This window comes from Lepisosteus platostomus, chromosome 1 (assembly GCF_059453375.1).
Source record: "Lepisosteus platostomus isolate fLepPlt1 chromosome 1, fLepPlt1.hap1, whole genome shotgun sequence".
Classification (NCBI taxonomy): domain Eukaryota; kingdom Metazoa; phylum Chordata; class Actinopteri; order Semionotiformes; family Lepisosteidae; genus Lepisosteus; species Lepisosteus platostomus.
The window spans coordinates 68,974,610-69,001,268 of record NC_142611.1 but is presented as its reverse complement, the minus strand read 5'-3'; the positions used below and the strand labels follow the sequence as shown (position 1 = coordinate 69,001,268).

The 26,659-nt window shown below is 57.4% G+C and overlaps 1 protein-coding gene across 5 annotated transcripts in view; it reads left to right on the top strand.

Moving 5' to 3' along the window:
• Positions 1–26,659, top strand: part of timeless (timeless circadian clock) — a 30,456-nt gene extending 3,797 nt beyond the window's left edge. For 4 of the 5 annotated variants that reach the window (XM_088635150.1, XM_088635176.1, XM_088635159.1 and 1 more), the window contains 29 exons: positions 1,861–1,997; positions 2,445–2,598; positions 4,241–4,355; positions 4,832–4,894; positions 5,559–5,660; positions 6,330–6,485; positions 6,813–6,946; positions 7,710–7,797; positions 8,413–8,589; positions 9,292–9,509; positions 9,698–9,801; positions 11,424–11,593; positions 12,012–12,140; positions 12,626–12,777; positions 13,011–13,108; positions 14,346–14,478; positions 15,672–15,873; positions 19,163–19,314; positions 19,463–19,542; positions 19,995–20,118; positions 20,201–20,283; positions 20,899–21,047; positions 21,420–21,633; positions 21,857–21,925; positions 22,490–22,608; positions 22,966–23,185; positions 23,473–23,539; positions 23,659–23,732; positions 24,199–26,659. In XM_088635150.1, coding sequence (XP_088491276.1) covers positions 1,901–1,997; positions 2,445–2,598; positions 4,241–4,355; positions 4,832–4,894; positions 5,559–5,660; positions 6,330–6,485; positions 6,813–6,946; positions 7,710–7,797; positions 8,413–8,589; positions 9,292–9,509; positions 9,698–9,801; positions 11,424–11,593; positions 12,012–12,140; positions 12,626–12,777; positions 13,011–13,108; positions 14,346–14,478; positions 15,672–15,873; positions 19,163–19,314; positions 19,463–19,542; positions 19,995–20,118; positions 20,201–20,283; positions 20,899–21,047; positions 21,420–21,633; positions 21,857–21,925; positions 22,490–22,608; positions 22,966–23,185; positions 23,473–23,539; positions 23,659–23,732; positions 24,199–24,329 — 3,774 coding nt within the window. In that variant the 5' untranslated portion in view covers positions 1,861–1,900 and the 3' untranslated portion in view covers positions 24,330–26,659. Of the gene's footprint in view, positions 1–453; positions 595–1,860; positions 1,998–2,444; positions 2,599–4,240; positions 4,356–4,831; positions 4,895–5,558; positions 5,661–6,329; positions 6,486–6,812; positions 6,947–7,709; positions 7,798–8,412; positions 8,590–9,291; positions 9,510–9,697; positions 9,802–11,423; positions 11,594–12,011; positions 12,141–12,625; positions 12,778–13,010; positions 13,109–14,345; positions 14,479–15,671; positions 15,874–19,162; positions 19,315–19,462; positions 19,543–19,994; positions 20,119–20,200; positions 20,284–20,898; positions 21,048–21,419; positions 21,634–21,856; positions 21,926–22,489; positions 22,609–22,965; positions 23,186–23,472; positions 23,540–23,658; positions 23,733–24,198 lie in introns of those variants that run through there. The other variant, XM_088635168.1, reaches the window with a different exon arrangement.

The following is a 26,659-nucleotide window of genomic DNA, read 5'->3' as shown; positions in this document are numbered from 1 at the left end:
TCTCTAGGGGCATCATGGGTTTTGTAGACCCTCTGTGACGAGTCTTTGCAAGCCCCGGGCTGCTGCTGTTTTTCCCAGGTTACACCTGGGGTCGTTGTTGTCTTGGAGCGTTAATGGCTCTGGCCCAGATGGACAGGCGGACCGGGCCGGACTCCGACTCTGTGGTGGTCATGCTGGCCCGTGGCAGAGCCCGTTGTGTGGAGGTGAACAGTACCAGTACCAGTACCAGTATCAGTCCCAGACAAAGACCCAGCAGCTCACTGACGCGAAGGCACAGGCTGTGACGCTCTCGTTTCTCCCGAGCACTCCAGCAAGTAAGGCTCTCCGTCCCGGAGCCCCTCGGCGCCCCAGCCTGCAGCGGGCGGCCTCGCCCCTGGCGCACGCGGGGTTAAGCTCCCTCTCTCTGCAGAAAGTAGGTTAGAGTCGCAGGGCACTGTGGGTAAGTATCGCAGTTGCATAACCTGGGTGTATAAAAGCTGTGTGTCCCCCCTGCGCAAGTCTCCTGCGCTCTTTGTTCCCGGGGTCCTGAGGGGGACGGAGCCGGGGATTCGGGGCGCCCGGGAACGTCGAGGGAGTGGGGGGGCCCCTGGAGAGGTGCGTTGTGTGGGGGGGGAGGGCCGTGCAGTGGGATCGCATGGCTGTGATGCTCTTTGCCAGACCTGTCAGCTTCATGTTCCGTTTTGTCCCGAGGACCTGTGAGTTGGCGTCTCTCGCGTGATCCTCTGCTTCCGCTCGAGCTACTCCTCGCGGGTTTCAGACAGTCGGGGAGTCTCCGGTATATAGCGCCCTGCGCTGTTCCGATGTGCGGGCCCCTCCGTGCTGGGGCGGCCCATAGGGCGCGACCCCAGATTCTCCCACGGGGAGCAGATAGATCTCTGGGGGTCCCGGGCCCCCTGGGTCTTGTGGCGTCGGCCTCTGGACTGTGGGGGTGCGGTTGAAGAAGGAGGCTGTGCCCCTCAAGCTTCGACAGGGAGATCAAGCACGTGACCCCCCACAACAATCAGCCGCTCCCCACATCTTCACCGCCGCAAAATCCCAGAGGTGCTGGTGGGCGAACTTTCATGAAAATGAAAGTCCCAGCTCACCGGGGGCTCGATTGGCGAGGTTGGAAAGGCCCTTTCAGGTGGATGGCTGAGCCTCTAGGCGTCTCCCTCTCCCTCAGGTTTCCCTCGACCTCGGCTCGGCGGTGGTGAAGGAGCAGAGGCCCTGCTGCGCTCCCCTCTTCCACAGGCTCGCCGCCGGCCTGGCTCCCTGCGGTCGAGCCAGCTCGGGGTCTGCTCAGGCACCCAGGCGCAGTGTCCCATCTGTTGTCCGTGTGGCTCCATGCCTGTCCTCACTCTCTCTGCTGGACTGTGTTTGGTGGGCCCAGCTAATTAAGGAGCTTGAGATCTCGAGGAGGGGGGGGACACTGTTCGCAAGCAAGTTTAGGCACTAAATGCAAACTTTGTTAACCCTATAAAATCCATTGCGTCTGTTTTTCATACAGCAGAGCTCTGGGTGTCGCGCGGTGATTGGCCGGGAACGGGTGGGCGTGTCGCGCGGTGATTGGCCGGGAACGGGTGGGCGTGTCGCGCGGTGATTTGCCGGGAACGGGTGGGCGTGTCGCGCGGTGATTGGCCGGGAACGGGTGGGCGTGTCGCGCGGTGATTGGCCGGGACGGGTGGGTGTGTCGGAGGAGGGGGGGGGTGCACGGGCCCTCTTTCTCCCCATGTGGTACAGCTGCAGCTACTTTGTTAAGATGAGTTAATAAACAAGTGCTGGTTTTAAAGTGGGACTGGTGTACAGGTGACCGTAAGTGTGGAAACATTAGAGGCTTGGGCAGCGCCTGGGGAGTCTCACACACTGCTCCTGTGTCCCCAGGTCGCGGCGCTCGCTCTGTTCTCCGCCGGGTCTGGGATATATGGACTTGTACATGATGAACTGTGAGCTTCTAGCGACCTGCAGTGCCCTCGGGTACCTGGAAGGAGACACGTATCACCGCGAGCCCGACTGTCTAGGTGAGTGAGCAGGGTGGGCTCAGCGAGAGTGGGCTAGAGGAGTGGGGTGGGGTGGCATTGGGCTATGGTGGAGTGGGGCTGGGGTGAGATGAGCTCGTTATGGTGGGGTGGGATTGGGCTGTGGTGGAGTCAGTGGGGCTGAGCTGGGGTGGGGTGGAGTTACAGTGGGGTGGGAGGGGTTAAGTTGAGGTGGGATGGGCTTGGGCTGCGGTGGAGTCAGTGGGGCTGAGCTGGGGTGGGGTGTGGTTACGGTGGGGTGGGAGGGGTTAAGTTGAGGTGGGATGGGCTTGGGCTGCGGTGGAGAGAGGAGCCTATGTAAGGGCTGGAGACCCTTGAAATGAAAGTCCAGCGCCAGCACATCAAGGTTCAGGGCTCTGGGTCGGCTCTTGAGACCAGGGGTTTGGTTTGCCCCCGAGTGTGTCACTGATGCCCGCTGTGCCCACACAGAGAGCGTGAAGGACCTGATCCGCTACCTGCGCCATGAGGACGACACCCGCGACATCCGCCAGCAGCTGGGCGCAGCGCAGATCCTGCAGAACGACCTGCTGCCCATCATGGTCCAGCACCACCAGGACAAGCAGCTGTTGGACGCCTGTATCAGGTACAGGGGCAGCGGGGCCTGGGGGGCCGTGGTGCTGGGGACGGGAGCAGAGGGAGAGAGGGGGCGGACTGTGGCGCCGCTGAGAGGAGGAGAGGGAGAGAGGGGGCGGACTGTGGCGTCGCTGAGAGGAGGAGAGGGAGAGAGGGGGCGGACTGTGGCATCGCTGAGAGGAGGAGAGGGAGAGAGGGGGCGGACTGTGGCGTCGCTGAGAGGAGGAGAGGGAGAGAGGGGGCGGACTGTGGCGTCGCTGAGAGGAGGAGAGGGGGCGGACTGTGGCGTCGCTGAGAGGAGGAGAGGGAGAGAGGGGGCGGACTGTGGCATCGCTGAGAGGAGGAGAGGGAGAGAGGGGGCGGACTGTGGCGTCGCTGAGAGGAGGAGAGGGAGAGAGGGGGCGGACTGTGGCGTCGCTGAGAGGAGGAGAGGGAGAGAGGGGGCGGACTGTGGCGTCGCTGAGAGGAGGAGAGGGAGAGAGGGGGCGGACTGTGGCGTCGCTGAGAGGAGGAGAGGGAGAGAGGGGGCGGACTGTGGCGTCGCTGAGAGGAGGAGAGGGAGAGAGGGGGCGGACTGTGGCGTCGCTGAGAGGAGGAGAGGGAGAGAGGGGGCGGACTGTGGCGTCGCTGAGAGGAGGAGAGGGAGAGAGGGGGCGGACTGTGGCGTCGCTGAGAGGAGGAGAGGGAGAGAGGGGGCGGACTGTGGCGTCGCTGAGAGGAGGAGAGGGAGAGAGGGGGCGGACTGTGGCGTCGCTGAGAGGAGGAGAGGGAGAGAGGGGGCGGACTGTGGCGTCGCTGAGAGGAGGAGAGGGAGAGAGGGGGCGGACTGTGGCGTCGCTGAGAGGAGGAGAGGGAGAGAGGGGGCGGACTGTGGCGTCGCTGAGAGGAGGAGAGGGAGAGAGGGGGCGGACTGTGGCGTCGCTGAGAGGAGGAGAGGGAGAGAGGGGGCGGACTGTGGCGTCGCTGAGAGGAGGAGAGGGAGAGAGGGGGCGGACTGTGGCGTCGCTGAGAGGAGGAGAGGGGGCGGACTGTGGCGTCGCTGAGAGGAGGAGAGGGGGCGGACTGTGGCGTCGCTGAGAGGAGGAGAGGGGGCGGACTGTGGCGTCGCTGAGAGGAGGAGAGGGAGAGAGGGGGCGGACTGTGGCGTCGCTGAGAGGAGGAGAGGGAGAGAGGGGGCGGACTGTGGCGTCGCTGAGAGGAGGAGAGGGGGCGGACTGTGGCGTCGCTGAGAGGAGGAGAGGGAGAGAGGGGGCGGACTGTGGCGTCGCTGAGAGGAGGAGAGGGAGAGAGGGGGCGGACTGTGGCGTCGCTGAGAGGAGGAGAGGGGGCGGACTGTGGCGTCAGTAACTGGGGTATTGGTAATAGTTGTAGATGTAATGGTGACAGTATTAACCGATCAGTTGTGTGGAGAATAAATTGTAATTTAAAAGTTTTAAGTATTGAGCTCTTTTTACCCTGATCTTCTGTTGAGTTCACTTGTGCTCCAGGACAGTACTGATCTTGTGTGACTGCTCTCTTCTCCTCCTGCTCTGGCACTTAGGGTGTGCAGTGAAGGAGGTTCTGCCTGCTCATTTTGTAAGGTTTGGAGAGTGCTCAGTGCAAGAAGAGATGTAATGTCACAGACAGGACGTGGATCTCGCCCTCTCTTACAGGTTGATGGTCAATCTTACCCAGCCTGCCCTGCTGTGCTTCGGGAAGGTCCCAGATGACCCTTCCTTCCGGCATCACTTCCTGCAGGTGGTGTCCTACCTGCAGGCCTACAAAGAGGTGAGTCTTGCTTCTCCAGAGATGTTTCCTTCCTGCGGGGAAATCTCCGGAGGCAGGGATTTAAGACGGATGTTCAGTGCAGACGGGGAAGGGGCAGAACTCGCTGACAAAGAAGGCTGATGGGTACGCGGAGCATGTTTCACAGACACCGCGTTGAGGCAGATCCCCCCCAGTAACCCCGAGCAAACACCTGCAAGTGATCCTGGGATCAAGACACCACCAGCCCGCCTGCAGGCAGGGCTGAGGAGTCTAGCCCTCTCTCACTCGTGGTCTCTCTTCAAGTTTTAGTCCTGCCCCTCCTCGGGAGGAAGTCCGGAGAGGGGCTGTCCCAGCTGGCAGGTTGAGCCGGGGGCCGAGGGCCTGCAGGGCCTTGCGATTCAGAGGGGGGGCGTCCCTCGGCGCTGCTCGGGCCCGACCCGGCGCGCTGTTTGGGGCCGTCCCTGCTCATTCTGCTCTGCTTTCTGTTTCTGGTCCAGGCCTTCGCCAGTGAGAAGGTGTTCGGCGTGCTGAGCGAGAAGCTGTACAACCTGCTGCAGCTGGTGAGCAGACTCCACCCGCAGGGGGCGCCGAGGAGGGGAGCAGGGCCAGCGTGGGGGAAGGGAGATGATGGATTTAAATGCTGTTTGATAACTTCAAACCCTTTCCACGTTTCGTCATAATCTCCCTGGGTTTTTGACCGTTGTATGGATAGTACTTGCAGAGACATAAGGGCGGATAGCATCTTCACCTGGATGTCCAGGTGGGTTTCCTCAAAACGGAGTAGATGGCACAGGGTATCCAGCGTCTTGGCGTTAATATCCAAGGTCCTGGAAGCTCAGCGTAGCCGAAACGGGTCAGGGCCTGCTGGGAGTTTTATTTCCCGGGAGCGCTGCTGTGAGGCCTTGAGGATCCTAACTGGATAGGCTTGGTTTCCGCTGGCTGATAGCCTGGGGGAAGAGGAGGAAAAGAGAGGATCGCTGAGGTCTCTCTGTGGCCCTGGTCGGAGCAGATGAGCTCCGCTCTGTCTCTGCAGAGCCCAGAGGTGGGGAGCCAGGCGCCCTTTCCTCGAGAGGGAACAGACCGAAATCGGTCACGGGGGGGGCGCAGGCATAACCAATCCTCCTTGTTGGCGTCCCGAACTCCGGTCCGGGGGGGGGCTCGGGGGTCCTCGAGGCCGGGCGTTGGCGTTGGCCTGTCTCTCACGCGGCTGTCCCCCGCCGGCAGGACTGGGAGCAGCGGCAGGAGGAGGACAACCTGCTGATCGAGAGGATCCTGCTGCTGGTGAGGAACGTGCTGCACGTCCCCGCGGACCCCTGCGAGGAGAAGGTGAGGGCGGGGGGGGCCGTGCCGGAGCTCTCCCAGCCGTCCCCGGTGAACGGCTTTGCTCGGGCCCGTGGGATCCTGTCCGCTGTCAGACGCGTCACCCCGCTCACATCCACGTCTGCCTGGCTGACGCTCTTGGGGATACCGGCAGCGCTGGCGTGGAAAGGAACCTGTTGCGGTTTCTCGGACACATCCCCTTCCACAGCGTGCAGTCTGGTGCAGATTCGTAACGGCTGGAGAGCGCGTCCCCTTGTGTTTGGTTAATTCAGCTTTATTTGTCATTAAACTTAAACAGGTGCATAATATAGGGAAAAGTGTTTCTCATGAGTCACTCGGGTGCAGTATAGAAATAGAACAGAAGAACAGTAATAACATAACAGTGTAATCAAAACTGCAAATACGCAAACAGAGAAAGAATACAACAGGACAAAAACAGTGCAAAAGTAATTCAGGGAACAGTGCAAAAATAGTACGGTGATTAATAAATACTACAGCTAATACAGTTTTAAGTACAGTTTGGGGACAGAAGTGTTCCTGGGGACGGAGATGCGCTGTGTCTGGGGGTGTCTGGCAGCGCTCGGGCCCGAGTCGGGCTCGGCTGTGTGCGCTGCAGGGCCACGCTGACGGGCTCGTCCCCGCGTCTCCGCTCTCTCTCCCCCCCCCGCCTCCCAGAACGTGGACGACGACGCCAGCGTCCACGACCGGCTGCTGTGGGCCTTGCACATGAGCGGCATGGACGACCTGCTGAAGTTCCTGGCCAGCGCGCAGAGCGAGCAGCAGTGGAGCCTGCACGTCCTGGAGGTCATCTCCCTCATGTTCCGGGACCAGGTCAGGGCGCCCCGCCCCCCCCCCCCTCCCTGTCGACCTGGGGGCTTCACTGGTGAAGAGGCTGCAAGCGCCTGCAGATCTTGCTGGCCGTGGCTCTGCAGGCCCTAGCTTGGAGGGCACTGATCGGGGCCGTTGGTGCCGTTCACAGTGGCTCACGGTCAAGCGGCTGCAGCTCTTAATTCCCAGGATTCCCGACTTTCCCCCCCGATCGAAAATGCCGCAGAGGGAATGAACGGTCCCCCCTGAAGCGTGATCCCTGATGCGGGGCAGGCAGTGGGGCTTCGTCCGTCTCCCGCCGCGCCTGACCCACGCCCCGCTGTGTTGCAGACCCCGGAGCAGCTGGTGGGCGCCGGCCAGGCGCGCTCGGCGCAGGAGAAGCAGAGGGACGCGCAGGAGCTGCTGGCGCTGCGGCAGAAGGAGCAGGCGGAGAGGCGGAGCCGCTCGCTGCAGAGGGGAACCAGGTGCAGCCCCCCAGCCCCTCGGGGACAGGGCCAGGGCCGTGAACCCACTGCCAGAGGGTTTGTGGGTTCAAGTCCTGATTGTAGACACGACTGTACCTACTTGAGGAATTGACCCCCCTCCCCTCTCCTCCCCAGCTGGATATTAGCATTGCTGGAGGGGTGATTCCTGCTGGAGCAGAGCTGAGCCCCTTCAGCTTTACTGAACCCAGGATGAGCTCTGGAGCCTCTAGTCCTACCTTACAGCAGACCGGTCTGTAGTGCTAGCCTTAAGAGGGCTCTGCATGGCATTGCTCGTGCTGTCTGGAAGGAACATGAGATGCCACACCTTCCTGTAGTCATGCCCACTGCACCCTAACAGCGGTACAGCTGTATCTCGTTTGCACCCCTTGTCTGTGAACAGTATCACCTGGTGTCACGTCGATGGCCTCCAGGTGACTTAGGAGGACTGTGCCTTTTCTCCGAGTGGCACTGGACCCCTGTACGTGGGCTTCTGCACTAATGGGTGGCGGGGTCGGAGGATCCGTTCTGTATTTTCTCCCCCCCCCGCGTGGGTGCAGGGGTCATCACTGAGAGGCGAGACGCAAGGGCTCAAAAGGAACCAGATTTCAAAAGAAAGACAGAATTACACAATCCGATTGCGTTGATCACTGTCAAGCAGTGCCTGTACAGTTGCCGGTATTGGCCGTGTGATTTCTCGAGAGTGTTTTTATGTCGTAGCTCTGAAACCCGTGTCGCTCTGTCCTGTCCCCTGTCTGTGTGAAAGGCACTCTCGGTTCGGAGGCTCCTATGTGGTGCAGGGACTGAAGTCCATCGGAGACAAAGACGTCATCTATCACAAGGGCCTGCACAACGTGAGTGTCCCGACAGTGGGGAACCCCTTTTTGACCAAAGAGCCGTATGGATCTGTTGGGGGGGAAAAAACTGAAAGAAAGGCTATCTGCAGGATTCAAACCCTTTTCTATGCCATTTGGCACCAAGCTGCACAGTTTAGTTCTGTGCTCGGGCCTGGTTGCGCTTAGCGAGTGTGTGATAGTGCTCACAAGGGTTTCCAGACTCCAGGCCTCGCAATCCGGAGACCTGTATGTTCCAAAAAGCCGCACGTTTGAGAGAGGGGTGAAAGCGATCCACTCGGTTTAACTGGATCACTCGGTTTGGTCTTGCTGTAGCCCGACTCTGTTGGCGGTTTCGAGACGTGGAGACCTTGCCGGACCCTGCAGACTGCTAGGGCTGGAGCTGGGCAGCCCGCTCAGCAGTAACAGTGCCTCTCGTGTGCCGGCTTGCTGCCCACACGTGGGCGGCGCTTGGCCTGCCCTGCGCCAGGCTTTTGTAAATACGGCCTGTTGGGATACACAGGTCCCCCTGCGCCCGTGTTTTGAAACGATGATCCGTCGCCACGTGTGCCCTAAGGTTGCCCTCTCGGCCTTTGCCTGAGCTCACTGCCCGCCTCCCTGCCCCTCCTCCCGCAGTTCAAGAACTACAGCCACGACGCCGGCAAGGCGGCCCGCAGGGTGCCCAAGCGCCAGCAGCGGGCGCGGGACCCCGAGGGCGCCCGGCGGTCGGCCCTGAACGTGCGCCTCTTCCTGCGGGAGTTCTGCCTCGACTTCCTGGAGAACTGCTACAACCGCCTCATGTACCTGGTCAAGGTGAGGAGCCGGGGCGTCTGGAGAGGCAGGGCCGGGTCGCAGTGTTCGTAGGCCCTAGGCGCTTTCACGCCGAAATGTGCAAAAAAGTGGGGTAAACGCCAATTGTATTACCGCGATTGACACAATGCACTTTAAACTATTGTGACGCTAAACCCCGAGATTGATGGAGCGAGTCGAGGGACCTTCACTTCGATACTTCTAGTGTCTAGAACAGCCGCTAGATAGCGTACAAGTATTGATTTGGAGCACCTAGAGTCGTGGTGTTTCGGCTCGTTTCTCGTGCGCCACTAGCGTTTCCCTCCTTCATAGGCCTCTGTGCCTGCAGTGCCTAATGGGAAATCCGGTACTGTGGAGAGGCGAGTGTGGGAATGCCGACTGCAGCGGCAGTGCAGAGCAGGAGGCCCGTGAGGCTTGCCCACTTGTCCGAGGGCTTCCAGCGCCGTATGAGAGAGCTGCTCTGGCCCTCTGTGCACACCGCTGAGCTGTGCTGTGCGCACTGTGGGCTTGCAGTGCGAGGGAGGGGCGGGTGGCGACATACGGGACACGCGCGTCTCCTGTGCTGCTGTAGGGATCACACCAGGAAAACGGTGTCGTTTGCCGAAATGATGCACCTTAGAAAAAAAGGCGGCTCCAGGTGCCTTAAAGGAAAGGATGTTAGGCATGGTTCAGTTTTGCTCTCTCACCCTCTTGCGCCCCCTGCAGGACGGGCTGATGCGGGAAAAGGCGCAGCAACACGATGAAACGTACTACCTGTGGGCGCTGGCCTTCTTCATGGGCTTCAACCGCGGGCACAACTTCCGCCCGGACCTGGTGTCCGAGACCATGTCCATCCGCACCTTCCACTTCATCGAGCGCAACCTCACCAACTACTACGAGATGATGCTGACCGACCGCAAGGAGGCCACGTCCTGGGCACGCAGGTCAGCCGGAGGGCTGGGGCCTAACAGGGAGCAGTCATTAGGACCAGCAGAAGGCAGCCTGTCTGCAGTGTGCTGGCCGGACACGACACTTCAATATCTTCAACCTTTAATAGTTCTTGAATGCGAATCGTTTTAAGCGGTTTTGCTAAAAAGTTGGAGCTCGTTGCCCATGTGACCTGTTCCCCCAGGATGCACCTGGCCCTGAAGGCGTACCAGGAGCTGCTGATGACGGTGAACGAGATGGACCGCTCGCGCGACGAGGGCATCCGCCACAGCGCCTCGGTCATCAAGAGTAAGAGCCCGGCCGCTGGCTTCCCGCTGTCCCTCATCGATTCGAATCTCGAACGCTTTCAGTGGGCGGCGTGTTTGCAGTAATTTGGACGCTTGATACTGTCGAAGAAAAGTTTAGAAGTTGTCGCAGAAAACTCTTCTCTCAGGTTAGGTGTGGTCAAGCAGAGTCCTTTATTCATGCGCATGGGGAGGATATAACCGTGGAGACCTGAGAGCAGCCTCTCATACAGATCTGTGAGTAACCTCTCCACCGAGATGATAAGTGCAATGAGTTTTATACAGCAAATTCACACAGGAAAACTCATTCTAAGTTTCCATATTATGAGTTGTTTTTCTCTCTACAAACATTTCTTTGTAATTGACCACTTTCTTCTTAAGAAGCAGTTTTACCTTGTATACAGACAAAAGGAAGTATATAAATAAAAGATGTGAAATGATCTAGACACTCTGCTGTTGTAGCATTAATATCAAAAAGTCAAATAATATGCTTGCAATTGTTCTTTCATACTGTTGCTAGGTAAAAGGCATTTTTCAAAGCCAACTAGTCACTATCTTATACATTTTAAGAAAGGAAAATGCTAAAATTCTTCCTCAATACCCAGGAAAGAAAGAAATCATACATTTCCCCCCTTTATAACTCCTAGTGAGCTGAGTAACGGTGTGCTTTTTTTTCCGATGATTCATTATTGATTTTGTTCTACCGGTCCTTCCTTGAATCTGTTCTAACTTTTACCCTGATCTGCTGGCTTGGCAACCTGAAATCTGAGAGGCAAGGACAGGCTGGGCAGCCTTGTGAAAATATGGCAGAAGGTCACTGGCGCTGATCTTCCAGCCCTCTCCTCCAACTATCACTCACACGTTTTGCGTAAAGCAAAATCCATCTGTGACGATCCTTCACCCCCTTGTTTCATAACTTCCAGTTACTCCCATCAGAGCACAGATACCGACTCCCCAGCTCCAAAACCAACAGATTCAAGTTCTCATTCACACCTGTAGCCGGATCGTTACTTGACACTTGACCTGCTGTGTAAATGTGTGAATATTGTTGTCCCTGTCGTTTTCTTCTTCTGTCCGTCTGCACACCAACACTGCTGCTGTAAAACAACTCCCCCCCCCCCCCGAGGGATAAAAGACATTCTCTCTCTCTCTACTTTCATATCAGTGCCAGAGCTTAATCTAGTTTGCAGCCCTTGTTGCTGATTGCTCAGCAGTGCTGCCCCTGATACTATGCAGCGAGTGTGAGACAGCAAAGCCTCCAGTGGTCTCTTCATCCTCCTCCAGCTCTGTTCCGGCTGGCAGCTTTAAGTCTCCCAGCTCAGTGCTGGAGTGGAGTGCCAGGCGACTGACTGTGCTGCTCTCAGGGCTTGGCCATGCCAGTGTTATCTGGAGCCCGATCTTCACACAGAGCGGCAGAAAATGGAGCTGGGGTGGCCCTGCCTTGTTTTGGTCGAGCTGGAGCTCAGACTCGGTTATAAATTTCTTCCAAATGAAATAGTTGTGTTGTCCCAGACAGCAGTGATGGCAATAAAGCCTCAAAGGGTCTCGACACCAGACAGTTTTTTTTTCCCCTTGCTGTGTGTATGGAGCCCGAATAGTCTTCTTTCTCTCCGGCGCTGTGGTCAGGCAACATCTTCTACATGATGGAATACCGGGAGATCTTCCTGACGCTGCTGCGCAAGTTCGACGAGACCAAGCAGCCGGGCTCCTTCCTGAAGGACCTGGTGGAGAGCACCCACCTGTTCCTGCGCATGCTGGAGCGCTTCTGCAAGGGCCGCCGGAACCTGGTGGTGCAGGTGGGCCGGAGGGGGCGGGGCAGGGGGTGGGGCTGGGTGTGATTAAGGGGTGGGGCTGGAGACGGGGTCATCGATAGGGCGGGGCATCTGCCTACCTTTGCTATGTAAGTGTTTCAGATGAAGCTTTAAAATCTGGGGAGCAGAGCAGCTTATTACTGCTTACCCCAGAAATGCCAAAAAATAACTGCAGAAGAAGTAATAAATATATTACAGACTTCAACACTTCTACTACATCATGGCTGCGTTACTGTACAAAACAGCCTGTCTGAGTGCAGGGTCTCAGCTAGAGCCACTGGCACTGTTCCCCACGTCATCGGGGCCCTCTGACAAGCAGCCATCCTACTGGCGCTCCAACCCTGAGTTTTCCCGGATCTGCAGGGTGTTTGCGTTTCTGATTGGCTGCTCTCTTCTTCTGCAGAAGAAGAAGGTGAAGAGGAGGAGGTCAAAGGGCAAGAAGAAAGCTGCTGTCTCAGTGCAGCGCTCCCCCGAAGCCCTGGAGGAGACGTGGCGGGTGGTGTCTGAGGAGATGCGAGCCGCCGGCTTCCAGGTCAGCATCAGGGGGCGGGGGGCGGGGGGTGTCCGGTGCAGGCCGTCCATCCTGCCTGCACTGTGACTGACTGCACGCAGTGTGCTCTGCTCCGTTGGTCTTTGGCGACATCGGATACACAGGCCACGCAGGAATGTGCCAGTTACTCACTCGTCAGGAATACACTGCAGTGACGCACCCTGTCTGACACAGGCTGTTGAAACAATTGTCCAGTCAGACCCTGAGTGGTTCCCCCAGTATGATTCGCGTTAAAAATTCACTGCATGTTGGCTAAATCCTAACTTATAAAAAAATTGCAGAAAAGCAATGGAATGGAAGCTTGCTAGAATCTAAGTGCAGGATTGACAAAATCTGCTGACTGTTCTGTTCCCTGGGGCTTCAAAGTTCGCTGTGAACCTCTTGCCTAAACTGCAGGTGGAGGCTTTCTGTGAATGTCTGATGGGGGTGTCTGGTAAGGTTTTCTTCCTGCGCCTGTGTTCCTGCAGTTGTCCGAGTCGCTGACGGAGAGAGCCGTGCCGTTCGATGTGGCCTCCGAGGTCCCGGTGGAGGAGCAGAGGGCGGACGCCCTGGTCAAGATCCAGGACTCCCTGCTGGCCCGGCAGGGGCCCGAGGCTCTGGCACTGCTCAGGGCCGCCAGGTCAGAGGTCACCGGAGTCGTGTCCGGTCCAGTTGGACTTGTCAGAAGCACAATTTTATTGTGCCAAATGCTGCCTGTCTTTCTCTGTCCCTCAGTCTCTTCCTCTCAGGTCCGGGCTGTCCTGTCCTGTCTGTCTCTCTCCTCTCTCCCTCCTCTCTGTCCTGGCCTGTCTGCCCCTCTGTCCTCTCTGGCCTGGCCTGTCTGCCATTGCCCTCTCTCATGGTCTTTAACAGGGAGGTGTGGCCGGAGGGGGCAGTGTTTGGATCAGTTGACGTGGAACCAGAGGAAGAGCTTCAGCTGCTGAATAAGATTCTGTTTGCCAGTCTACCCAGTAAGTGTCGTCCACGGGTACATCATCGGTCTCCAGAGGTGCACTGTACAGAGTCCAGGCTGTACAAGCCCTGAGTGGAATTGAAGCAGAACACCAGGGTCAACCCTGGCATCTGTAAGGACCAAATAGCCAGGACCTCTGTATAGTGTCTCATCCGTAGGCTGACGCCTCTTACAGAACAGTGTCCCCAGTCACTGCTGTGTCCGGGGAGGAGGAACGTCTTTATCTCTAAGTCCACAGAACTCCGGAGTTCAGAGACATTTTTGACTTATGGGGCGTTCATGCTCTGACAGGCTGTGAAGTAATAATTAAATAAAGGAGTCCCAATTTCGAATTAAGCACGAAACCATGAGCTTTGTGAGAGTACCATAAGTCTCCATATTGTCGGACACCCCCGCTCTCACCTCGGGCAAGAGTGAGAGCTCCCACGAGTTGCAACGTGATGCAGCCCTTCCTGCTCACTAGGCACTGTAATGACTCAATGTCATTACAGCGAATAAGTACAGGTTGTGCATCAGACATTTCACCTCGGAAATGTTACAACGTGATCTGCATGCAGAGTTAACAAGTAAGTAGTATTTACTTGAAATCGAAAGCAGTATTTCTGTTAGATCAAAAGAGATATATTCACAACCCTGCTTGTTTACAATGTAATAAGGACACTTCACATCACAGGAAATCTTATCTTGTTCTGAATCGCAGACCGTGGCGCTGGACATACCTGGAAATTTAATCTATTTTGTAATGTAAATTCAAGGTTTTACAAGTTACTGTGCACGTTTTACTTTTATTGCAGTTAGAAATGCTCAGTGCTGATTTTTACTAATCCTGAAATATGAAAATAGCCTTACACTACCCCTTTAAAGGTCTCGCTTCTCCGTAATGACCAGATTTGATCTTGCTCGGCTTCTAAGGTCTGACGTGTTGAGCCTAGGTCATGGAAACTCCTGTCACACACGATTTTTCATTATACTCGTCTTAAACTGTTAAGATATTTCACAGTCAAAGTAAAGGCTTAGTAGCCACTGGAAATGTAGGACTTCTTTAAGGACCAGAACAGGATTGGAATGGTCAGATGAATGACCTCATGAGTTTAATTACCCAGGTTGATTAGGAGGCGACAGGGCGTCTCTCTCGGGGGAGTGGAGCCAGGTGTTCATGGGAAATCTTCAGCCGGCAGCCCCGCTGGCCTCCGGGCGGAGCTCAGCGACTTGACCCTCTGCCTTGTGCCCAACAGGACCGGCCCCTGCTGAGCCTGCCGAGGAGGAGGAGGAGGAAGAGGAAGGGGGCGGAGAGGGCCAGGAAGAGGAGGAGCTGGAGTCCGTGCGCGTTTCAGAGACGGAGTTCAACTTCCTAGACTTTCTCAAGAGGTGAGCCTGGAGCACGGGGGTGAGGGAGGAGCTGCGAGGCTGGGACGGAATTTAAAGCCTCCATCCCGTCGGCACGGCCTGTGTTGTTGATTGATCGAGCCTCTCCTCCTCGTGATAGTTGCCGGAGGCGTTAGTGAGTTGCTGTGAATGAAAACGTGTGACGTTCCTGTGCCTGTTGGTGGGCCGCTGGCGTAGAATCAGAATGACTGTAGTGTCTGTACTTTTGTCCTCGATCCCTCTCCGGTGTCAGGTGACACACCGAGCTGGTGAAGGGCGCGGATGCAAGTCACGGGTTAGATCGCTGTAGGGAGAACCGATTTAGCCCTCTTCCAATGAGGCATCGGAGAGACAGACGGCAGGAGGAGACCCTTGAGGACTCCAGGCCCAAGGAGTGCCCCCGGCACAAGTCTGGATCGGAGCCAGCGCCTCCTGCACTCCAGGAGGGGGCCAGACTGAATTCGCCCTGAATTCTGTGATTCTTAGTGATGATGCAATGTAGGCCTCACTGAAGCTTGTCCTCCCTCGATTCAGTGCCAGTGAAGAGGAATGAAGCCATGAGCTGTGTGCAGCACGATGCTCTTGAGTTCAGTGCCGATTAGGAAACTGCAGACGGCGATGGCGCAGGGGCCCCAGGTGGCTCTGTGAGCCAGTACATCAGATTAAAACACCTCAGACCGCGCTTTTCTCCTTGATTGTCTTCTGGATTCTATGTACATTTCTCTTTTTCTTATCCTGCACCGCTCTTTTCCAGTTAGAAGTCAGCCTAATTATATTACTGTTTTGTCCATCCGTGTGTATACTGTACGTGCCTCAGGGTTGGGGTTAGGCCTGCATAGAACTGGGAAAACAACATCAAGGCAACTTCGGACACTTCAGCTTGATGATTTCTTAAATGATACACACCTAAGTGAAGGTGGCTCAAAATTCAAGTGTGCAGCTGTACATCTGCCCATACAGATGAGCTCTGGTGGTGCAAGCTGTCTTGTGTTGAATCTGGTGGAACCTGAAAAGGGGCAAAGCGCTGTACAAGAGGACATTTCTGCGAACAGCACGGCGGTTTTCCAAACAGGACTGGACGCCTCTGGACTGTAACCTTTCTCGCGATCTGGGGGGGTCGCCCGACAGTGCTTTTCGGTGGGTTTGAAATTCAGGGGGGTCGCGAGCCCCAGCCCTGACTGCCGTCTTCCCCTCAGGTTCGCCAGCCCCAGCGTCCTCCAGCCCTACCTGCTGCTGTTGCGGAGCTACGCTCGGAACAGCCCCCACACCAACCACTGCGTCGTGCGCATGCTGCACCGCGTGGCCGTCGACCTCAAGATGGAGGCCCTGCTCTTCCAGCTCTCCGTCTTCTGCCTCTTCAACAAGATCCTGGGGGACCCCGCCGCGGCTGCCTACCAGGTTTGGGGGAGGAGGGGGGTGTCATGTCATGTGTGTGTGTCTGTAGCAGCAGGATGAGTGGAGGGCCTGTGTCCACAGCTGTCCTGTGTGTGTGTCTGTAGCAGCAGGATGAGTGGAGGGCCTGTGTCCACAGCTGTCCTGTGTCTGTAGCAGCGGGATGAGTGGAGGGCCTGTGCCCACAGCTGTCCTGTGTCTGTAGCAGCAGGGTGAGTGGAGGGCCTGTGTCCACAGCTGTCCTGTGTCTGTAGCAGTGGGATGAGTGGAGGGCCTGTGCCCACAGCTGTCCTGTGTCTGTAGCAGCGGGGTGAGTGGAGGGCCTGTGCCCACAGCTGTCCTGTGTGTGTGTCTGTAGCAGCAGGGTGAGTGGAGGGCCTGTGTCCACAGCTGTCCTGTGTCTGTAGCAGTGGGATGAGTGGAGGGCCTGTGCCCACAGCTGTCCTGTGTGTGTGTCTGTAGCAGCAGGGTGAGTGGAGGGCCTGTGCCCACAGCTGTCCTGTGTCTGTAGCAGCGGGGTGAGTGGAGGGCCTGTGCCCACAGCTGTCCTGTGTGTGTGTCTGTAGCAGCAGGGTGAGTGGAGGGCCTGTGTCCACAGCTGTCCTGTGTCTGTAGCAGTGGGATGAGTGGAGGGCCTGTGCCCACAGCTGTCCTGTGTCTGTAGCAGCGGGGTGAGTGGAGGGCCTGTGCCCACAGCTGTCCTGTGTGTGTGTCTGTAGCAGCAGGATGAGTGGAGGGCCTGTGCCCACAGCTGTCCTGTGTCTGTAGCAGCGGGATGAGTGGAGGGCCTGTGCCCACAGCTGTCCTGTGTCTGTAGCAGTGGGATGAGTGGAGGGCCTGTGCCCACAGCTGTCCTGTGTGTGTGTCTGTAGCAGTGGGATGAGTGGAGGGCCTGTGCCCACAGCTGTCCTGTGTCTGTAGCAGCAGGGTGAGTGGAGGGCCTGTGCCCACAGCTGTCCTGTGTCTGTAGCAGCAGGGTGAGTGGAGGGCCTGTGCCCACAGCTGTCCTGTGTCTGTAGCAGTGGGATGAGTGGAGGGCCTGTGCCCACAGCTGTCCTGTGTCTGTAGCAGCGGGATGAGTGGAGGGCCTGTGCCCACAGCTGTCCTGTGTCTGTAGCAGCGGGATGAGTGGAGGGCCTGTGCCCACAGCTGTCCTGTGTCTGTAGCAGCGGGATGAGTGGAGGGCCTGTGCCCACAGCTGTCCTGTGTCTGTAGCAGCGGGATGAGTGGAGGGCCTGTGCCCACAGCTGTCCTGTGTCTGTAGCAGTGGGATGAGTGGAGGGCCTGTGTCCACAGCTGTCCTGTGTCTGTAGCAGCAGGGTGAGTGGAGGGCCTGTGCCCACAGCTGTCCTGTGTCTGTAGCAGTGGGATGAGTGGAGGGCCTGTGCCCACAGCTGTCCTGTGTCTGTAGCAGCAGGGTGAGTGGAGGGCCTGTGCCCACAGCTGTCCTGTGTCTGTAGCAGCGGGGTGAGTGGAGGGCCTGTGCCCACAGCTGTCCTGTGTGTGTGTCTGTAGCAGCAGGGTGAGTGGAGGGCCTGTGCCCACAGCTGTCCTGTGTCTGTAGCAGTGGGATGAGTGGAGGGCCTGTGCCCACAGCTGTCCTGTGTCTGTAGCAGCGGGGTGAGTGGAGGGCCTGTGCCCACAGCTGTCCTGTGTGTGTGTCTGTAGCAGCAGGGTGAGTGGAGGGCCTGTGTCCACAGCTGTCCTGTGTGTGTGTCTGTAGCAGCAGGGTGAGTGGAGGGCCTGTGCCCACAGCTGTCCTGTGTGTGTGTCTGTAGCAGCAGGATGAGTGGAGGGCCTGTGCCCACAGCTGTCCTGTGTGTGTGTCTGTAGCAGTGGGATGAGTGGAGGGCCTGTGCCCACAGCTGTCCTGTGTGTGTGTCTGTAGCAGTGGGATGAGTGGAGGGCCTGTGCCCACAGCTGTCTTGTGTCTGTAGCAGTGGGATGAGTGGAGGGCCTGTGTCCACAGCTGTCCTGTGTCTGTAGCAGCAGGATGAGTGGAGGGCCTGTGCCCACAGCTGTCTTGTGTCTGTAGCAGTGGGATGAGTGGAGGGCCTGTGCCCACAGCTGTCCTGTGTCTGTAGCAGCAGGATGAGTGGAGGGCCTGTGCCCACAGCTGTCCTGTGTCTGTAGCAGCAGGGTGAGTGGAGGGCCTGTGCCCACAGCTGTCCTGTGTGTGTGTCTGTTGCAGTGGGATGAGTGGAGGGCCTGTGCCCACAGCTGTCCTGTGTCTGTAGCAGCAGGGTGAGTGGAGGGCCTGTGCCCACAGCTGTCCTGTGTCTGTAGCAGCAGGGTGAGTGGAGGGCCTGTGCCCACAGCTGTCCTGTGTCTGTAGCAGCGGGATGAGTGGAGGGCCTGTGCCCACAGCTGTCCTGTGTCTGTGTCTGTAGCAGCAGGATGAGTGGAGGGCCTGTGCCCACAGCTGTCCTGTGTCTGTAGCAGCAGGGTGAGTGGAGGGCCTGTGCCCACAGCTGTCCTGTGTCTGTAGCAGAGGGATGAGTGGAGGGCCTGTGCCCACAGCTGTCCTGTGTGTGTGTCTGTAGCAGCAGGATGAGTGGAGGGCCTGTGCCCACAGCTGTCCTGTGTCTGTAGCAGCGGGATGAGTGGAGGGCCTGTGCCCACAGCTGTCCTGTGTGTGTGTCTGTAGCAGCAGGGTGAGTGGAGGGCCTGTGCCCACAGCTGTCCTGTGTCTGTAGCAGTGGGATGAGTGGAGGGCCTGTGTCCACAGCTGTCCTGTGTCTGTAGCAGTGGGATGAGTGGAGGGCCTGTGCCCACAGCTGTCCTGTGTCTGTAGCAGTGGGATGAGTGGAGGGCCTGTGCCCACAGCTGTCCTGTGTCTGTAGCAGCAGGATGAGTGGAGGGCCTGTGTCCACAGCTGTCCTGTGTCTGTAGCAGCGGGATGAGTGGAGGGCCTGTGCCCACAGCTGTCCTGTGTCTGTAGCAGCAGGGTGAGTGGAGGGCCTGTGTCCACAGCTGTCCTGTGTCTGTAGCAGTGGGATGAGTGGAGGGCCTGTGCCCACAGCTGTCCTGTGTCTGTAGCAGCGGGGTGAGTGGAGGGCCTGTGCCCACAGCTGTCCTGTGTCTGTAGCAGCGGGATGAGTGGAGGGCCTGTGCCCACAGCTGTCCTGTGTCTGTAGCAGCAGGGTGAGTGGAGGGCCTGTGTCCACAGCTGTCCTGTGTCTGTAGCAGTGGGATGAGTGGAGGGCCTGTGCCCACAGCTGTCCTGTGTGTGTGTCTGTAGCAGCAGGGTGAGTGGAGGGCCTGTGCCCACAGCTGTCCTGTGTGTGTGTTGCAGGAGCTGGTGACCTTCGCCAAGTTTGTGCTGAACAGGTTTTTCGCCCTGGCGGCGCGCAACAATAAAGCCTACATAGAGCTGCTGTTCTGGAAGAACGTGGGCGCTGTGCGGGAGATGACGGAGGGCTACACCAAGCCAGGAGAGGAAGACGGGTACGTTGTGACTCTGAGTGACTGTGGATCTAGGGAGTACACCTCCGGAGAGCAGCAGCAGTTCCCTGACTGCGACGTCATGGTCTACTTGACCGGTGAAAAACAAGGCCAAACGCTCACACTCACTCAGTCTCTCCCGGTTTCTCAGGGGTAGGAAGCAAGCAAAGTGGACTCCGGAGGAAGAGGAGGAACTGAGACAGCTGTACCTGGAGCACCAGGACTGTGAGGGTGAGTCTGTCTGCCTGTGTCTCAGCCTCTCCCTCTCTCCTTATACAAAGTTCAGTTTGTCATATACACAAGTGCAAAGAAAGGTTTATTTGTGCAAAGTGTTAAGTGTGCAAAAAAACCTCAGTGTGAGGCAGTGGTATTATTTGTTCAGTCCAACCTGAGCTCCTTTCTTCTGTCACTCCTCACGCCCTGCTTGAGTTTCTCTTGCAGCCTGTCTCTCTGCCATTTCCCCCACCTCTCTCTCGCTCACTCCTGTCTCACTCTGCCTTCCCTCTCTCTCTCACTCCTGTCTCACTCTGCTGTCTCTCTCTCTCGCTCGCTCCTGTCTCACTCTGCTGTCTCACTCTACCTTCCCTCTCTCTCTCACTCCTGTCTCACTCTGCTATCTCCTCTCACTCTCTCTCGCTCGCTCCTGTCTCACTCTGCCATCTCTCCCTCTCCCTCCCGCTCAGCTGCGGACCTGGTGGACACTCTGCTGCCCCTCCTCAGGAACCCGTCTCGGACTCGGCGGCAGGTGGTCAACCAGCTGGTGCTCCTGGGTCTGGTGGACAGTGTGAAGGACCTCAAGAAGGAGAGGTGAGGCTGTCCGGGCCCGGCGCCGGCCCCGCTGAGCAGCGCGCGCAGCCCCGCTCACCTGCCCCCCTCGCTCTCCCTGCAGGAGGGGCACGCGGATCGTCCTGTGGACGGAGGAGCAGGAGCTGGAGCTGCAGACTCTGTTCGAGGAGTTCAAGGACTCGGACGGTGCGTCTCCCCGCCTGCTGGCGTCTTCTGGTCAGATCGCAGCCCCTTGCCCAAAGAGGGGGGAGAGCGGGCTGCCGAAAGCCTCCTGTTTCTCCCCTGTGTCCGGAGGGTCCTGTCCCCGCGAGACCCTTTACTGGGTCTTACGGGATCATCGGAGCAGATGCTAAGCACAGCTGTGCTCTTGAAAGCACCATTGTTTGCTTCTCCCTTGGATAGGTGTTTGGGTTTTGCTTTGGGGTTAATTTAGAACTGTTAAAGCTGTGGCACCTGGAGGCCAGGTCTCAGCAACTTGGAGAAGGCCAGGCCTGGCCAGTATGGGGACCAGCGGGCTGTTTCTTCTGGGTTGTGCTGTTGGTTGTCCAGCAGCAGGCGCTCTTCCCTCTCTGGAAGCCAGCAGGGTGATGAGGGAGCTGTGCTGTAGCACGCGCCATCTTTCAGACGTGACCTTAACCTGCCCTCCTGCCTCCACCTGAGACTCGACGGCTTTCAGAGCACATCTTCCACGAGCAGGGTTTAGAAAATCTGGCTTTCGGAAGCCCTGTAATCCGGGTTGGTGTCTGTGAGGAGGCTGTTGTATCCGCGTCTTGTGACGGCGCCGACGCCGCTGTGTTCCAGACATCCTGGGGAGCATCCTGAAGAAGCTGACGGCGCGGCGCTCGCGGGCCCGCGTGGTGGACAAGCTCCTGAGCCTGGGCCTGGTGTCAGACAGGAAGGAGCTGTACAAGAGGAGGCGCCGGAGGGCCGCGGGCAAGAGCTCGGGCATGGTGAGGTCACGCGCTCGTGCACCCCTCCGCGCCTGCTCCCTGCTCCTGCCGGAGTTCTGGGAATCGGCAACGGCTCCAGCCCGGAGTAGACATGTTTGAAGAGAAAGACTTTCTGCCAGAATGTTTCTATTCCTTAATTGACACCGTTTATAAGGGCACAAAGGTGTGTGAGAGCACATCTCCTGCTCGCTGAGAATGTGCTTTTGTTGGCAATACAAGTGACCGTAAGGGTTGAACTGACGTCTCTTCTTCCAGATCAGACGGGAATCCCTACACAGGGATTGCTCAGGTCCACAACGCCCACCGGCCAGACAGGGCTGAGGGCCCCGATCTGACCAGTCTGCTCACGGCGCTGTCTCTCTCTGCTCTCAGACCGAAGAGGAGTTTTTCTCCGACCTGGCTGTGGCTACGCAGGAGGAGCTATCGGAAGGCGAGGCGGAGGCTGAGGAAGAGGAGGAGGAGACGGAAGAGAGCGACGAGGAGGAAGAGGAGGAGGGGGAGAGGGATGGTGGTAGCAGGGCGGCGCAGAGCCATGGCGCGAGAGATGGTGGCCTGCAGGTGCTGGCGCGAGCTGTGCAGCAGGAGGGTGAGACAGCCGCTCCCCATCGCCACGTTCCCAGAGCACGAGGGGAGGGAGAGGAAGGCGTTTGTTCTGTGTGTTCTTAAAAAACAAAATACTCGCTGATCCAAGTAAAGTGTACAAACTGCTCTTGCTTTTTTACCGTTCTGGGGTTGCAAGCGATTTTGCTGTAGAAAGATTGGAACCTGGGGGCAGACAGGACTGTGCTGAATCCTCTCCGTGTGTGCAGGCTTGTCAGGACCCCTGCTGTGGCTGCAGAACTGCCTGAACAGAACAGCGGACGACCGTGAGGAAGACGGTGAGTCTCGTTGGCCTGAGTATACCGTGGCCATTCAGCGATGCTAACGTGCTTTGAGAGAGTGTTGCGCACTTGTCTTTGTTTCCAGAAGGCTTCCTCATGGTCTTATCGTGCAGTCCTGAGCCTTAGAGCCACAGAGCAGATCGTATTACTGTGCTTAACTGGTGAATAAGAATGGAAGCAGCTACACAAGAAAGCTGTGCTAAACTGGAGAACAGGACAGGCCCAGTCTGTGTAATCTGTGAGGGAAACTGTAGCAGGAGTGGGATAATTAATTCCTTTTATAGCGCTTTTCTGGGCACTGCACTTGAGCACTTTACAGGTAATGGGGAATCCCACTGCTACCACCAATGTGTAGCCACACTTGGATGATGCAACAGCTAGGTGATTGGTTTGAGCTCCCCACACACCAGCTTCAGTGAGGAGGAGAGCAGAGCTGGGATAGTGCCATGCAGTCCGACTCGAGGGCATGTGGACCGTGAAGAGCACAGTCAGGATGCCCCCCCCTCCTCTTCCCCAGTCCAGTGCATGATGCCAGTATCCCTCTTTCCCTCCCTGCTCCAGGACTGTCCCAGCCCGTGCCGCTGGTCCCTCTCACCGAGGAGAACGAGGACGCCATGGAAAACAGGAGCTTCCAGAAGCTGCTGCGCAAGCTGGGCATCCGCGCGCCCGCCAACGAGCAGGTAGGCCTGGACGGGGAGCCACATTGGCCAGTCGGAGAACAGGGGGAAACAGGAAGTACCAGACCGTGAGGCGTCAGTGATCAGGTGCCCCGTGACTAGGAAGAAATGAATCTTGAAACCGGGGATGAGGTCTTCTGGCTGGAGAAGGAGAGGTTGGTAAAGTGATGTGAACGGGAATGGCTGTATGTGTGGTTCCAGAGTAAGCAGGCCTCATGCGTCAGCATATCATCAGTGTGTCCGGTCTCTGTGCAGCTGCTGGCTGGTGGCGTCGGGCCTGCTGCAGTGGGTGAGGGTGGACAGACCTGACAGAAGGGTAATACTCTGTGCTGATGAGACGTTCTCCCCTCTCGTTGTCAGGAGTCGTTCTGGAGGATCCCAGCAAAGCTGAGCCCGGTCCAGTTGAGGGCTGCAGCTGCCTCCCTGTCCCGGGACGAGGGGGCTCCTGGGGAGGAGGCAGGGGAGACGGAGAGCCTCGCGGAGGAGCAGCGGGACTCCGCCGATCACGAGCAGAGAGCCCAGGCCCTGCGCGCGCTGTTGCTCGCTCGCAAGAGGAAACACCACCTTGCTCACGACACAGGTGAGTCTCTGTTCCCGTGTGCAGAACCTCAGCCCCTCTATAGACAGAAGAGTGTTCCAGTGTGCAAAACCTCAGCCCCTCACCTCAGGTGAGTCTGTAGTCCAGTGTGAAGAACCTCAGTCTCGGGGAGTCCTTTTCTAAGTTGGTATGAAAGAAGTCCTGTTTTAATTCAGCTGTACTGTATTTCCAGTCTATGTGCACCAGTGAGGAATGTGGGACTTTGGGACCCCAGTAGAGACCTCCTGGATGTTGCAGGCTGATAGTTTCACTCTTGCCCTGTCTTTCAGATCCTCAGTCCCCAGCAGAGCATGCAGAGCGAGTCCCGGAGGTCACCTCCGACAGCAGGAGCCCCGGGTGCGTGTCCGCCCTGCGGGGGGCCTGTTTGTGAGTGGGCTCCGAGTGGGGTAGAGTCGGGGTGGGTAGGTTCACTGTGTGCCTCCTGAAAGCTGACCCGTGGCTCTCTCCTCTCGCAGAGCCCTGCAGCAGGGAGACCACAGCAAGCTGCCTGCGAAGAGGAGCCGGGCTCTGGACAGCGACGAAGAGACAGGTACAGGAAACTGCACAGCAGGAGCTGGTTGGGCTCTTAGTGGAGCTTGATGAGCCCGGGATCTTGTCCAGGTGGTTTCTGGGAGAAGCCAGACTAGCCTGTTCTGTCTTGATTGCTTCTCTTCGTGTATTAGATCAGTTCAGTTCAGAAATGCTTATTTGCATGTATGCTTAATGTCTTTGTATTGGAGCATACATGCAAATAAGCATTTCATTGCACTCGTGCATATGACAACAAACTGACATTGCACATCAGGAAGGCTTGTTCAACCTCTGATTGCAGTAGCTGCCCAGATCATGTTTCCTGCTTGTAGATCAGGTTTGGGAACGCCGTGGGTCTTTCGGAATGTAGCGAACTGAAAAAGTCTCTCTGGAGAGCATGGCTGGTCGCCGGGTCCCGGCTCTAGGACACACGGGGAGCAGCGGTGTCTTGGGTGCCTCAGATCCCTCTCTGTCCCGTTTTGCAGAGGAGAACGGCGACGCCTCCGTGCCGATGGATGTGGGGGGCGGCGATCCCGATTCCGACCCCGAGGGGTGCGCGGCCCCGGCTAAGCGCCGCCGCCAGAGGGCTCTGATTGACGATGAAGACGAGGACTAGAGCTGAATCCCAGCGAACCAAAGATCGGCAACCCTTTTTTTCTTTAACACCGTTCCAACACGTGGGTTTGGGCTGGGCTCTTGTCACAGAATTAACGTGTTTTTCTATCCTGTACTCTCAGTGTGAATGTCAAAGGTCGTATTTCTGTACTGTCACAGGAGAGTGGCACTGATGGTACTCGAATGTCTTGCTGTTGGTTTATTCTACCAGTGGCCGTGCTGTGTTCTCTGTACAGACTCCTCTGCCCTTATGGCGGTCTGTCCTCGCGCCCATTTCCTGCTGGAGCCTCTGGGCTGGCACCGCTGTTGTCTGGGTTGGCGCTGCAGGTGCAGAAGATCAGCCGCAGTGCAGTGACCCAATAACCCGGTTACCGTGGTCCTTTGGCAATGGCTGGCGTCCCGTTTTTACAGTCTGCACTTTTTCTCCATGGTCCCCTTATGGAGCCTGGAAGCGGGAGACAGCACCGCCCTGTGGTTGAAAACAGGTACGGCAGTGTGTTGCACACATGAATGTCGAAATAAGATGGACTTGTTGGCTGCAGGGCTCCTGCCTTTAACGGACCTGCTGGCCTGGCAGGTGATTGGTTTGAGTTATCTTGACATCTTCATGATCATACAGGTCACAAGAAAAGCTCAGGGGCCCCTTGACCAGGATCTGTTCTCATCGCTGGGGCTACTCTCTTGTTCCTACTGTTGGCTCCAGAAGACCAAACGTGTCCTCCCAGAGACAGCTGTATTAATGTCCAAAACCCTGAAATCTTTCTCCTGCCGAAATCTTTGCAAGGTTGTGTGTGCAGCGGCTCTGTGCCCAGTGCAGTCTGGGATAGAAAGCTTTAGACGGGAGTTTTTTTTTTAGAGTTCTCGGGTTCGCTGGCTTCATTCTGACATGACTTTAAAAACAGTGCTAGCATGAATAATATTTGAAGATATACCCCAGACGAGTGCCCTTGACCATGCGCGGGCCCTGTTGATGCACAGTTGCTCCCGGGCCTGTGCTACGTGGTTCCAGTCCAGTAAAGAATCTCCTGCTGGGGTTCGAGTGACCCGTGATGGAGGGGATGCATCAGAGCACTAGGCCCACCTCATACAGGATTCAGGGGGATTTTCAGTGCGACTGTGTTGCTCGTGATAATGAGTCAGGTGGTTTTAAATGTGACTGAAGTCCACTAGCTGATTTTTAGGGGTGGCATTTGTAAACTAGGTGATTCTTTACAGAAATAAAATTTCAATGGGTACTGTGGGTGCCTTGCTTTCATCTTTCACGAAAGGAAAGCACTCCTCTGACATCAGCCAGTGATTTCACCGCTGTGACTGTCTTCTACCAAATGTGTTGGCACTCCAGGAAGCTGCTGTAAGGCCACTGGCCGAGCCTGAAAGCCTCAGTGGGAATGACTGAGCCCGCTGGCGTCTCTCTCTGCTGCCGTGAGAGGTGCAGGTCAGGATTGGACAGCCCCGCTCCTGGGAAGCCAGTGATGTGCAGCTGGTTAGGATGGAGACTCAGAAAATGAGTGACAAGGGCACTGTAGATGGGAGCGACTCTGTGCATTTCAGGCACGCAGTGGGCACCCGGCACCCCCTGCTCACGAGCCGTGCTGCACTGATGGGCGTGGCTCCGGCTTACCCACTGTGATCCAGCGTGCCAGTGGCCCTCCTGCAGGGCCAGTACGGGGTCGTGAAGGCGACTGAGCTGCCTGCCTCTCACCCAAACAGCCTCTTCTCAGGCTGCAAAGGAACAAGTAAAGGTTTATTCCCTGCAGAAAAGAAACCCAACGTTTCGGCTGTGGAGCCCTTTTCAGGTGTGTGGGAAGCGTTAGAAGGCTCCACAGCCGAAACGTTGGGTTTCTTTTCTGCTCTTTTCAGCAGGGAATAAACCTTTACTTGTTCCCTTGCAGCCTGCGCATGCTGACGCAGCTCCCTGCTTGAACCTCTTCTCAGGATCCCTGCTGTGATGAACTCCTCTCGGCGCGACAGTGTTGCTTCGGGGTTAGAGGGGACCTCGGGCTTTCTGCTTGTTAGAGGCTTCTGAGCCACAGACCCCAAATCTCCCCCCCCCCACATTACCACAACCCCAGGCAACTGAGCCCTTAACTTCAGCCCTCTTAAAGAACGTTTCCATCAGTGAACTTTTATTCCTACAACGTTGGATTCGCGTCTCCCTCCGAAGCAGCGGGCCCGCTGACGCCAGCGTGGAGAGCTCTGGGAGAAGTGACTGGGCGGAGGTTCGAGGACCCAGTGAGCCCTCGTCCCAGGGGACGCTTCTACAGCCGTCTCGTTATTGTTCAGAGTTGACGTCGTGTACCAAAAACGAATAAAAAGAAGTTGGAAGACGAA